The sequence below is a fragment of the Phocoena phocoena genome, chromosome X, assembly GCF_963924675.1.
Source record: "Phocoena phocoena chromosome X, mPhoPho1.1, whole genome shotgun sequence".
Classification (NCBI taxonomy): domain Eukaryota; kingdom Metazoa; phylum Chordata; class Mammalia; order Artiodactyla; family Phocoenidae; genus Phocoena; species Phocoena phocoena.
In genome coordinates, this window is record NC_089240.1 from 16,463,639 (window position 1) to 16,477,649 (window position 14,011).

At 46.2% G+C, this 14,011-nt stretch overlaps 1 protein-coding gene across 6 annotated transcripts in view; it reads right to left on the bottom strand.

Moving 5' to 3' along the window:
- The window catches only part of SH3KBP1 (SH3 domain containing kinase binding protein 1), a 344,495-nt gene that overhangs the window by 291,052 nt on the left and 39,432 nt on the right, over positions 1 to 14,011 (bottom strand). For 5 of the 6 annotated variants that reach the window (XM_065900878.1, XM_065900877.1, XM_065900881.1 and 2 more), the window contains exon 1: positions 6,704 to 6,856. Coding sequence is in view for 1 of the 6 variants with exons in the window: in XM_065900876.1 (XP_065756948.1) it covers positions 6,704 to 6,861 (158 nt within the window). In the remaining 5 variants the exon portion in view is untranslated. Of the gene's footprint in view, positions 1 to 6,703; positions 6,862 to 14,011 lie in introns of those variants that run through there. The other variant, XM_065900876.1, reaches the window with a different exon arrangement.

The following is a 14,011-nucleotide window of genomic DNA, read 5'->3' on the forward strand; positions in this document are numbered from 1 at the left end:
CATAAATCCAGGCAAAGATTGCTCTTTTGAGTTGAAATACCTGATTTCTGAAGAGAATCCTTTAAAATGCAGAAAAGAAGTTCACAACCATGATTCTGAATATAGAATAGCAACCTGGAAATCTCTACTTGATGCCACTTGTAAAGTAACTTCGTAATTTTTTATTAACTCAAGACTAGCAGGGGCTTCCCTGGTGGCGCAGTAGTTAAGAATCCGCCTGCCAATGCAGGGGACACGGGTTTGAGCCCTGGTCCGGGAAGATCCTACATGCTACGGAGCAACTAAGCCCGTGTGCCACAAGTACTGAGTCTGCACTCTAGAGCCGGCGTGCCACAACTGCTGAACCCATGCTCCACAAGAGAAGCCACCGCAATGAGAAGCCTGCGCACTGCAACGAAGAGTAGCCCCCGCTCGCCGCAACTGGAGTAAGCCCGTGTGCAGTAGTGAAGACCCAACGCAGCCAAAAGTAAAAGTAAATAAAAGTTAAAAAAAAAAAAAAAAAAAAGACTAGCAGAGTAACTGAGAGGCTTCTCTCCAAGTGGTACAAATGTGCAAAATGTTGACAGGACACTTGGGGAAGGCAGGATGCAGCGGGTAATAATGGTGAGGGGCTTAACCCCGTCAGGACAATTTGGACACCCAGATAATGCTGCCTGCTTGAGCTCAGGGTCTGGCGCCAGTCTGCTCAAGTTCCAGAGTTCTCTGCTCCTCATAGCTTGTAAGTCTTTTAACCTTAAGATGCCTCAGTTATCTCTTTTAAAAAATGGGCGTGATAAAAAAAATGGTACCTATGCCATAGAGGGGTGTAAAGAATTTAATGATCTAAAGCACGTGAAGGGCTTAGGCTCATTCCTGCCTGGCGTTAAATGTTCAACAAATTTTAGTCCTTGTACACAGACAGACACGAGCAGATTATACATAATGCATACAAAGCCAGGCAGCCAGAATGTTGTCATTATTATTCCATAAAGTAACACAACAATCAGGGCCAAAAGATAACTGCAGGTTCACTTAGCGTGTTCCAACAGAGCTGCCTGATGAATCCAGTCAAAACCCTCACAAGTGGCATTTTAATCAGGACCATATTTGCAGAACAATGTCTAACATGTGTGCCCCAGAGTAAAGTGTGACCAAAGGCCAGGTCACAGGAGCTAACACTGTCCTCCTGTGGAAGAAGTTACATTCGTAATGATACCTTGTTCCTTTTCAGGCGTCTCATTTGTGCTCACAGCCTCTGGTGCCAGCACGTCGCAGCCCGGTAAACGCTCCCTGAGGAGTTCGGCAGACCCCCACCCCCGAGCACATCACCACGAGAGTCGTGCGCAGGACGAGGCTGCGCACGCTATGAAACACGCCTGGAAAACTCGCGCCACCTTTCCAAGAGACACAAGTACCTTGAAGACAATATACCATACACTTCACAAAACCAGTGGCCCTTGGGGTGAAAAAGCAAAGTGAAATTGGATCCAAGAGATCTACTTCAGGGTCTCTGAGTATAGAATAGCAACTTGGAAATCTCTCTGTTATGCCACTTGCTGAAGTAAATTTGTGATTCTTTCTGAAATCAAGACAAGCAAAGTAAGCGTGAGCTTTGTCTCAGACTGGTGCAAATAGGCAAAAGCCTCACCTTCCACCTCATCGATGAAAAATATGACCATTTTCACCAGCCACTTTACACAAATACAAAAAAGGCTCTGGATACGCCAGAGAGAGATCTAAAACACCTAGCAGATGAAAGCTGAGGCAATAGGAAACCGAGCTGAAAACTGTTACACTCAGCAGAAGACCTGCAACTACAAGTAAACACACCTCGGCCTTCGACAATGGGGCCTGTGGCTGCGGCGCGTGCTAGTGCTATGCGCACAGAGCGACTTAAAGATCAACAAGCACATTCTTTTAACCCCTGCTGCAGTTTCCTGCTTTCTACTCAAGAGCCTGGGTCCCGCTGCCCCTCGCCAAAGGTCGCCCCCCAAAGCAGGCAGACCCGTGCATGGCGGCCCAAGCCATGGGTTCAAGGCCTCTGCCTTTTGAAATTCCTTTATCTGTCTGTGGATACATGTCAGGAGAACTCAGGAAAAGGCTGCTAATAAATCCTTTGCTGGACTCATGGCCACTGTTGTCTGCCTCTGAGGTAATGTTCTGAAAGGGGGACACGGGTCAGTGAATCCAACATGGGGAAAATGAACCCCTGTGAAAGAGCCCACATCTGCCTCTCATTGGTGGCTGTCCTTCTGTTCTAGGTGGTAGTTTCAGGTCTCAGGAGGGCAGCCATTTTTTTTTAAATGAATGACTTTGAGGATTTCATCCTAGTGACTCCTACTATTATATCCCATATTATGGTCTATTGTGGTCTATGCAGGAAAAAAAAAACCCAAAACTTGGAAATGAAGCCAAAAATGATCATCGTGTGAACTTTTAACGTCATGCTGACCCATGTTCTAATAAGTGTGCCCCCCGCACCACGAAGGGTCATCTGATTCCCTCTGAAAACATAACCTGACTTAACCAACACTTTATTAGGACATTTTACAACTCTATAAAAGTCCGAGGATAACATGTAGAAAAACAATAAGGTACGCCATAGCCTCTTTTTCTTTTCTGGTAGAGATGATAACCCCAGAGGTTAAGACTTTACTGTCCTCTAAGACATGAACCCATTTTGATCTTCTTTGTCCTTTTTTAAAAAATTTTATTGAAGTATAGTTGAATTTACAATGTTGTTTTCATTTTGATCTTCTTTGAACATTCCTCTTTCCATGGACTTTTTAATCAGTTCCTCACATCCTCACTGAATCAGTTTTGTTATTATGCTAGTTCTCTCATTAGATGAGTTCAATAAAACTCTGACACATGCTCTCTACTGGCATGTTTTTAACAATCTAAGAATGAGCCTTTGATAGTTCATGGGCCCAACAATCAAATGATCCCTGGGACATTGAGTTCTGTGCTTAAGGACCCCTCAGCGGTCATACTCAAAGGTCAACCATGCAAAGACCAGCACATTCAGGCACAAATGAGGCCCCAGCACAGGTGGGACACCCCTCCTCCACAGAGGCCACATATTTAAACAGAGAAAAACATATATGTTGAAAGTGAGGGAGGGCAGTAATTCCACTCCTACACGTATATACACAAGAGAAATGAGTGCCTGTCTCCATAAAATACCCAAACTGGAAACAACCCAAATGTCCTTCCACAGGAGAGTGGATAAACAAATTACAGTTTATTCATAAGATGGGATACTATACAGCAAGAACAAAGTACCGCTATACACAACAACATTCTGTTGTGCAAAAGTAGCCATATATAAAAGAGCACATATTGTATGATTCCATTTACATGAAACTCCGGTACAGGCAAAACTAACCTATGATGACAGATTACCTATGAGAGGGGGAATGACTGGGAAAAGGCATGATGGAACTTTCTAGAGGGATAGAAATAAAATTGATCTGGATGATGCTTACAGAGGCACGCACTTACATTAAAAAAATTATCAAGCCATACAATTATGACTTCAACATTTTACTCTATGTAAATCGCACCTGAAAATGAATAAATTTTTTAAAGGAGGAGGGATAAAGAAAAATGTATTCTAAAAGAAGTGGATGAGAGAGAGGTATAGAGAAGAAAGGGAAGAGGGATTTTAAAAGATTCTTCTTCTACATGTACAGTAAATAAATTAAATAATAACTAACTAAATCAAAGAAAAAGAGGAACAAACCCAAAAAGCCATGGGGCCTGGTTAGGTACATTTACGGGTGCCAACAAATTTCAGCCCCAGAGCTGGCAAAGCCCAGGCATCTTCTTAACGATGGGGTGGCCGGACTGCCTGGTATTTTTCCTTTGAGAAATTGAGACAATACAGAGTTGCGGGTGGATACTGAATCCCCAAACTTTAGGGGATCAGGTTCATTTGGGACACTGATTAAGGATCCGATAAATGAATCAAGAAAATGCTTAAGGTAAGCTCTCTGACAGTGGTAACACTGGCATAAAGGTACACAAATAAACAACGGGATGCCACAAGATTACCCAATTCAGTCTGGGAACAAATGATTCTTAAGCCAAATAAGGCATGTGTAAACCCACTTCCAAAACGGTGAACTTATGCCAATATGATTATTATTACCTAAAGGTGTATTTTCAGCTTCTAGAACTCTCTATGGCAGTGTTCTTTATTGTTAAACTCTACGGCCTCCACCTACTGGATTTTCAATAATAAGCCTAAAACATTCCCAGTGGGTGAAGACTTGAAGATTAGACTCAGCCATCCGAAAGAAGAGAAGTTTCTTTTTCTGCCAAGTCTAACAGCCACAAGTGGTACAGCCCCAGCCGGTCCTGCCACATCCTTTCTGGCCCAGGTGGAACAAGCACCTCCCAAGCATGAGACTTCCCCGCCCTGGAGGTGCTCTAGCCGAGGTGAGACAAGCGTTAGGCAAGGGCAGGGGCTTCCAGGCCAGGGGAGAGGGTCCCTTCCTTCACCACAGGGACAGTGGCACACTCGGAAGGTGGCCGGCCACATGCTAAGTGATTTCCACGCACTGTCTCCTCTAATCCTCAGACTAGCCTGATGAGGTAGTCGGGCTCGGGAGGGGGGAGAAACCCAGATGGCACACTCGAGTTAGGTAATCTGAGGTGGGAATAATAAAGAGACTTTTACAAAGTAGGTGAGGTAGAGAGACGCTCCGGGGAGGCGGCTGAGGGCTAGAGACAAGGGAGCCCCAGGCCTGCCGGGATGACGGGAAAGGAACGTAGAGAAGAAAGGGACTTGATGGGAGCAGCCACCATCTGGCAGAGGGACACAGCCAGACCCAGGCAAGCCTAGAGCGGGGAGCCGGCGGGATAACCCCTGACCTTGCTGGCCTCCCTCCCTCCCGCCATCTCCCACCAGCCTCCCCTTGAGACAAAGCGCATGGGCCACCGTGGGGCAGAATCCGCTGCCGTGGCCCACACTGGCCCAGCCCAAGGCCGAGCGAATGGAGCGGGCTGGATAGAGGTCCTGGCGGTGAAGCACATCACCCCGCCCTGGTCACAGTGACGAGCTCCTGTTCCCCGGTGCTCCCGGGGCTCTTCCCGCGCTGCCCTCCCTGCCCTGGCCTCCACAAACGCTTATGGTGCCCCGGCCCTGAGCAAAGGCCAACCTCGAGGTTTCAGAGGCTATGGATTTGTGGTTTGGAATAAGCCAACAGGACACATTAAAGGCTTCCAAAGCAGGGCCCACCTTCTAAACTGGAGTTGGAGTCCCTTCTCCTTCCCACGGTCCTCCCCTCTCACTCCTTCCTCCTTCATCTTCACTGAAAGCTTTGCCTCTTTTATCCAGAAAAGTCCCCCTTCCAACCCAGAATTTGGCTCAACTTCAAGGATGGTCCTTGCCCCCAAATTGGGGATTTTGTTTGGAAGGGCAAAAGAATTCACCCTCATTTACACATCAGTAGACTCAACCCAAGGGGACCCAGATGTGAGACTTTCCTCCTCTTAAAATGGGAGAGAGAGGGCTGCCAGGTTCAACTGTAGTCCAAGAAAAAATGTCTATCCTCCCACGACTGTTCACAGAAAGCAAGGTTTATCAGCATGTAACCCACAAAACTCTCCCCAGCTTTCTGCACACCAAGAAGAAAGGACAAGGAAAAAGTTAGCAGGGTCCTCTGAGGCAAGATCCTGAAGAAAGATGAAACTGGCTTTCTATTTGTTCTAGACTGGGGGCGGGGTACCGGTAGAGGGCCCAGGGGGTGAAGCCTGGAGCATATCACTGTTCTTCCTCAACAACCCCCTTCCATAAAACCCTCCCACGTAGCCCACACGGCTCTTTAAGGGGGGCACCTGCTTCTCTGGGCCCAGCGTCCCCTACACCACCTGCCCCCTATGGCCCCAGGTCTCAGGCATGGTCTGGTGCCACCGGAACTACAGCAGGGGCCCCGGGGATTCCTGCACACAGCTCTCCCCACCAAGAACAGGCCCATCTGGCCCAGCGCTGGGCAGGAAGGATACAGTCCAGGGACTTTTTAGACCCACTTGGTATTTCCCTCTGGGATCAGCCGGCAGGTGATTTCCCGCCCCCCCCCCCGCCTTTTTTTAACCTAATTCCCACTATTATTTACAACTGTGTGGTATGAAATTTCTTAACATGACTGAGTTACATTTTTTGTAATTAACCCTTCTGCAAAGAGCATAATTTTCAAAGCCTTACTGAAAAAATAGATTTTACTCAATGCTTCATGGCCATAAAGGGGAAAAAGAAAATAATACTGCTCCTATCAAGAAAGCAATATGATACAAAGCTAGAAACATGGCATAATTGGAATTCTGCATTTAGTTTGACTGCTACTTGATTTAAGTGGTTAAAACTGAGTTTCACCTCCATTTTGAATGGCATGGTAAAGGGCAAGAGTCTTTGAAACTATCAAAGCATAAAAAAAGTCCACAAATAAAACAATTTGACAAGCTTGACATTTTTCCAGCATTTTCTAAGTGATACACAGTTTGGAAAGAGAACATTCCGGGCCTTAAGAAACTGATTTCAAAACAAGTATCCCCCGATATGAAGGGCAAAGCTATACGTGCTCCTCTTGACAGCATACAAGAGGTCAAGCTGTCAACTCATCCTCTTAGAGTCCCATGAAATTCCTCCTCAAGTGCCGCCACAGCTTTGGGCAGTAGAACCCACACAGGAGACAGGAAAAGGGTTTCGCTTTGTACTCACTCTTACAAAGTTGTCAGGGAACAAACCTCTCCTGCCATTGATCTGTCCCTCCCACCAGCCTCCATCCTCCTTCCTGATGTTGGTGATGATCTCACCCACGGTGATCGTCAGCTCATCGTCGTGCTGGGCCTGGTAGTCAAACTCCACTATGGCCTCCACTGGAAGGAACAGGGACCAAACAAAAACAAGAACAAAACAAAACAGCACTTTAGATCAGATGTTGGAGAAGTCCAAAGCCCAGCAGCCCTGGAAGGCCAGGAAAGTCATATTCAAGGGGCTTCCCCTCTACCAACGCTTAAAATAACAGGGCCACACACGGTTGCCCGACTTTGGTTAACCTGAGGCCTGTAGCACAGAAACCACAAAGTGCTGGTCTGCGGTCAGGCACAGGCAGAGTGGCCTACAGGTCTCAGGGCCAGCAGGGGCTTCAGAGGGGAAACCACACAATGACAGAAGGCCAACGACACTTGTGCACCACCCCGCCCCCAGACGGAGTCCAGCAACATTTCCCCAAGTGCAGAGGTGGCAGATAACTACAGGTGCAGGTTCGGCTCTCAGATGCCCTCTCCTTCACCAAGACTAGGTGATGCTAACCTCTCTGGGCCTCAGTTGTGCAAAATGTGGGTGATGATCATTCCCACCCTACAGAGATAATGCCCGCCTCTCAGCAACAACTCGTGTGAACACAGCCGATAACAGAGGGCCCCGCCAGCCCAACCAACAACTCAGACCGCTCACAGCTGCGGGCACAACTGCCTTCACAACAGATGGCTTCTTAGGCAGCAATACCATTTTAAACTGTTCTCCCAATCCAGGGTGATTTTGTATACCTGGTAATAGGTGGAGGCAACAGATGAGGCAGACGGGTCTTCTGGTACCGATGCAAATTAGCAGAGCCAACCAATCCAGAGGCTGGTTAGTTTATCTATACGTGGATTAAACAACTCATGTGTCTTTGGGCCTCGCCTCACGCCCACCTCAATCAGTCAATCTCCTGTCCTTTTCCTTTTGTATTTGCAGCTTAATATGAATGAATGGATGGACGGACGGACGGATGGACAAAGGGAGAATGAATAAATACAAGGGTAGTGAAAATTAGGTGTAACCCCAAGCAGCAAATTAGCAACTTAGAAATTACAGTAAAAGAATGGAAGTGGAAAAGTTAAGTGAGCTCTATAAAGAACACATACGCAAAAGTGAACTCAAAATGGATCATACGCCTGAATGTAAGAGCTAAAACTGCAACATTTTTATAAGAAAGCATACGAGAAAATCTTAGTGATCTTGGGTTTGGCAAAGATTTCTCCAATGGGGCTTTGGTGGCGCAGTGGTTAAGAATCTGCCTGCCAATGCAGGCGACACGGGTTTGAGCCCTGGTCTGGGAAGATCCCACATGCCACGGAGCAACTAAGCCCGTGCGCCACAACTACTAGGTCTGCACTCTAGAGCTCGCATACCACAACTACTGAGCCCACGTGCTGCAACTACTGAAGCCTGCGTGCCTAGAGCCCGCGCTCCGCAACAAGAGAAGCCACCGCAATGAGAAGCCCACGCACCGCAATGAAGAGTAGCCCCGGCTCACCGCAACCAGAGAAAGCCCGCATGCGGCAACGAAGACCCAACGCAGCCAAACATAAAAAATAAATAAATGTATATATAAAAAAAGATTTCTCCAACAGGAGACAAAGAAAGCACAAATGACTTTTACAAATTCAATATATTGGGGTAGGTTTTCCAGGAAGAAGGTTGGTAGGTGAGAGGCTCCTTGTCAAATGCACTTTGCATATCCATTAGGGATACACTCTCAAAGTGTTTCCAGATCAAACGACCCCGTCCACCCAGACTGGTGTGCTCACCTTGTCCACTTATAATGTCAGCTAACCCAGACAGTTCATAAGCAACTCAAAGCAGAATTTGCTTTCCGAGATTAGTTTTGCATTCCAAAATTAGCTGGCTGACTCTGCTGTCAGAAATCTGCCCAGGCTGAAGTTGAGTTGTGAACCATTTTCATCACTTATCAACAGAAAGGAGAAGCATAAGAGCATAAACAAGGCAACCTTTTCAGATTTCTCCTGGTTCCTGACAAGTACAAAGGCAGAAACACTCCAATTTTCTTGTATCATATTCTCACCCCAGCAGGTAAAATGAGTCATCAGAACAATCAGAACCAGGTCGATTAAAAAGCAGCTTTCTTCAAATTACCTAGACATGGATCTATTGAAGCTTTGCTATCGGAATGGAGATTACAGCAACCACTGTTTATGTGCCAGACACTTTTCCTGCATTATCTCACTTAATCCTCACAGTATTATGATGCCCATCTTCCCAATTAAAGAACCTGAAGCTTAGCAAAGCAGTTAAGCTTATTTTCTGAGCCAGTGCCCTCCAAACTGGGATGCACTCACTTCAGGAATTAGTGAACAACAAAAAAAGAAAACATCTATTCATTTTGTTTTCATTTTAAAAAGAGAAAAATTCAACTTCTCTAACGCTCCAGTTGCAGAATGACACCAGCTCCTTCATCCAGCCTCTAGGTCAGGCAGTCAGGGGTGCTCGGAGGGCATGGAGCGGCCTGAGGGACAGCTGTGCCCCTAGACAAGGGCGGCTGCCAGGGCCAGCTTTCAGCTCCATGGGGCACCCTGCAGTTCTGGGAGGCCTCTTGGTAGAGCCTCTTTATGACTATTACCCCCTTTAACTAAAATCACCCTCACTAAATGGATGAGAGACTTGAGAAGATTTGGGTAAAGAAAGTAGGGGTTGTAGATAATACTCAACACACGCCCAAGTCAACAAGAAAATGGTGGAGCTGCCACTTCAGCCCCTGGGTGGGAACTCTTTGTCAGCCATGTTGGGGGGTGAACACGAGGACAAGCCAATCAGCACAAAACACTCTGAGTTATCAAGATAATTTGTAATATGGGTTTTCTCCCACCCTTGATATAGGTTTAAGTTATCTAATTATAATATGGAACTATTGGGTTTAGCAAGATATTCAAAACTATGTACCTGAGCCATGAAGACAAATGTCCATTTTTCACCAATGTCTAAAACCACATAATAGTCAATCTTATGTTTTCCATAAGTTCATTAAACCTAACAATAAATATTTAGAAGCTTCTTTTGGGTTTTCTTAATCAACTAGTACAGCAATATATTACATGATCTATAAATAAATATATGTATGGAGATAGTCATTTTTTTAAATAACAGGTATTATTTTTTTTTAACAAGAAAAGGCTTGGAATACTGACCTAGGCTCCCCAAGGCTGCTCCTATCTTAGTACTTAGAGATGAAAGCTCATAGCTTTTCTGATGGGGACAGAAAATCGCCCTAAGTGCAGTTGGGGGGAAGCAGCACATGGGGCCTGCCTGAAGGAGCCGGGGGAGGAATCTGGTCAAGGGTCCATCTCGACGCTGAACTTAAACCCTGTGTACTTTGGGGAACTCAGAACCCCATCCACTTCCAGCACACAACCTTGCTTCTCCTTTCCTCAACAGCAAGTCTCATTTTCTGCATTCTACACGTGGGCTCTATCAAGGTAAAGCTGGACGAGGGCAAAGGAATCTGCTTCAAGAAGACAGGTCCTAAGAAATAAACAGCTGCTGCCTGTTGTTGAAAACTGGAGAGAAGCACATCCTGGGTTTGCTTCCGTCTCCCTCTTATGAGGAGTCCAAGAACACAGCTTAACTGATGGCTGCTAGAAGTAAGGCTGGGGATTAGGGACTGGGGACTCAGGGATATATAAAGCATAACTGCATAGTTTTCGAGTCTTCCCAATATACTATTGAGCTGGTCTTTCCTGATCTACCCTTCCTTTAAACTCCTAGACACTTCATCACATGCATGCAGCCTAGCTCCTTCCTGGCTCATCCAGCCCCCAAGTCTCCCTGGGCCCTGGTATCGAGGCAATTCCACACTGTGGTGGCTGCATGTGTGTCTCGGCCTCCCAGCGACCCTCTAAATGGCTTCTGGGTACAGATCTCCCTTAGTTCTGTCATGGCCCCTACGAGCATCCCTGACATACAGTAGGTACTCAACTAAGCCTTGAGAAGCTGACGGTTCAGCTTGCATTTGCATTTTATAATGGCAGATAGTTCTCTGCCCAACAAAGATGCTACTAAAATGCCAAATGTCAATCACATTTTTGCAAATTGAGTCAGATCTTCAGTGCACTAAGGGAGCTTGCTATTTAAAGGATCCTGCAGTTAATTCTTTTGTAACATGAATAATCACTTCCTGCTTTACCTTTCCTGTCAAGAAGAATTTTTACATATCAGGTTTCTCTAAGAGAAGGAAACCTATGTATGGCTTTATTAAGAACTCACAAAACATGAGACTATGTCTCTCCTACCCCTTCTAAGGGCTCTTCCTGTGTCCCTTGTGAGCCTTTGAAAGGTTTAGAACTTTGCTGTCCACTAAAGTGTCACCTGCCACACGTGGCTGTTGAATACTTGAAGTCTGGCTCGTCCAAATTGAGACATACTGTAAAATACACAGCAAGTTGCAAAGACTTATGAGGGAAAAAAAAGAATGTAAAATATCTCATTAATTTTTAGATTGATTGTATGTTGAAATGATCCTATTTTAGATATGCTGGGTGAAATTCTTCAATTTCATTTCAAGCATTATTCAAATTAATTTCACTTGTTTCTTCTCCCTTTCTGAATGTGGCTACTAAAACATTTAAAATCACTTCTGCGGCCCGTATTATGTTTCTATTTTACAGAGATGCTTGAGGATAATACTTGGCAGACAGGAGCTCTAGACCTCACATGGCACCAACACAGTCGAAATATTCACAAGGGCCCATGAGAAAGTGCGTAGCCCCAAAACCCATCTCCTTGCCTTCAGGAAGCTGCAGGTAGCTGCAGCAAGGATAAAACCCGACCTACAATTTTTTTTAACAGTACCCTTTGGGAAACTACCTCTGGGCATGAGCACAAAATTAAAACATTAAGCTAAATAAAATATAACAGAGGTGTAATTAGGCCAACAGTAAACAAAATCCCATATTTAAAGACACCATAAATTACAAAACTTAAGGAAGTCTCCCTGTCAGAAAATACCACCCTCCAGCTGCCTGCCTCCCCAAGTCGGCTCCAGCTACCATGGCCGCAAAAGCCAAAGCTACAGTTAACCCGAGGGCACAGAGAGATAGAGATAGAGGCAGAGCCAGAGGAGATAAGAGATCTGCCTCGAAATGCAAAATGCTTCAACCTCCCCATCTCCGCCTTCAAACCTGCTGGGATGTCTCCTCCCCCCAAAGATGAAATGGGTGGTTTTAACCGTGGTTGGCTAAGCCAGCTGCCAAGCAGCTTGTCACGGGGGCAAACTTCTCACAGTGGCAGTGGCGTTTCAGAGGCCCCGCTCTGTGACCGGCCCCTCCCCACCTCTGTGCACTGAACTTGATCTCTCCCCGGGAGCTCACCACAATGCGTGAGCGTTCACTGTGGCTCATTCCAATCAGACTATGAGCTCTTGCAGGGAAAAGCCCTTCTCTTTTTCAGGATTCCACCTCCCTTGGCCAGCATCAAGTGTTTCTCCAGCCCTCTGATTGAAGAGAGCAGATACAATCAAGAAGTAATTTTTCTTTTTTTCTTTCAGGGTAGATTTTTTTTTTTAATTGGAGCATAGTTGCTTTACAATGTGGTGTTGTTTTCTGCTGTACAGCAAAAAGTGAATCAGCTATACGGATACATGTAATTTTTCACCAAGAAAGATTTCACCAAAAAAGATCACAGCTGCTGGTCATTAGAGACAGAAAGCACATGAGTTATCATCTTGTCAAACCCTTTTCTTAACTATACAGATGAGGAACTGAGGCCTGGAAGGTTCCATGACTGAGGCTCACAGAGCTAAATAATGGCAGCATCAAGACTAGGACTCAGCTCTCCCATCTTACAGTCCAGGTGAGAGAAGGGAAAATCTAAAGCAAAAAGGAAGGAAAACTGACACCATGAGGTCCAGACTTCCACACCGTTGGCCTTTTTTCCTTCTTTCTTTCACCCATAGCATAGTTTGCAGGATACCCGGAAAAAATTACACCGGTCAGGAACCTATGTTCAAATCTACAGAAACAGAAAACAGATGAGTGGTTGCCTAGGGCTGGAGTGGGAACGGGGCCTGACTGCAAATGGCTACGAGATGTCTTTGGGGGCGACAGAAACGTTCTAAACTTAAATTCTGGTGAGAGTTTCACAATGCTATAAATTTATTAAAATCATTGAACTGTACACTTAAAACGGGCAGAATTTTATACCTCAATATAGCTTTTAAAAATACAGAGTTTGTGTAATGCATATTTTGGAATTTATGATTGTAAAGATTCACGCATCGAGGTGGCTGCCTGTGTCTGTGTCCCTGGGAGAAACCGTTCCCCACTCGGGGAGGGGAAGCCGTTTGGGGGACTTTCCCCTCCCTGATGAGATACAGTCTGATGGGACTGTCCATCAACATGCCCCGCCCTCTACCAGCGCAGGACTCAACTATGTCGCACAGCAGCAGCTGTGACAAAGACTGGAACCGGCTGCAGCAAATCCCCCAGCAGGGCCCCCAGATGAGGCAGTGATCCCCGGGGCTGCCTGGGTGCCATCTTTCCCAGACCTGATCCTCCAGCTTTTCCTTCCACCCTGTAAACCAGCCCGTAGCCTTCCAGTAAATCCGCTTCCCTATTTTAGTTAAAGGGGAGTTGGTTTCTGTTGCTTACGGCCAGAGAACCCTAATGGATACACTCAAGCATCAACTTTTTTTTTTTTAATTTTTTTGGCCTTGCTGGCAGCATGTGGGATCTTAGTTCCCCGACCAGGGATCGAACCCATTCCCCCCCGCAGTGGAAGCACGGCATCTTAACCACTGGACCACCAGGTTAGTCCAAGCATCGACTTTTTAAAAAACCAGACTCTTCCCAACACGAGTCTGCACGAAGCCCAGTTCTCACCACCTCATGCTTTCTCGGTAGTGTCAGGGCTAAGGGTTTGGGGACCTGAACTTCCCGGGTGAGGACCACAGGCGCTGCAGGGCTTTCAAGTCCAACAAAGCTGACCTTGACACCAGCCATGTTTTCCTTTCGTGTCTTCACAAACACACCACTAAGGGGCACCAGGCCAACAAGGGGTCATTCCTAAGGCCTGAAACTTAAAAACTGAGTGTTAGCTCCCCCGAGGAAGACAGGCTCAGAACGCAGAGCACAGTGAACAAAGAGCCACTGGGCCTGAACTCTCTCCCTGGGTAGGAGGCAGCAAACCGTTGTCTATAGCGGGCCAGAAGCAGCTCCCAGAACTGGGCATCAGCAGGGAAGTGGGAAAGAG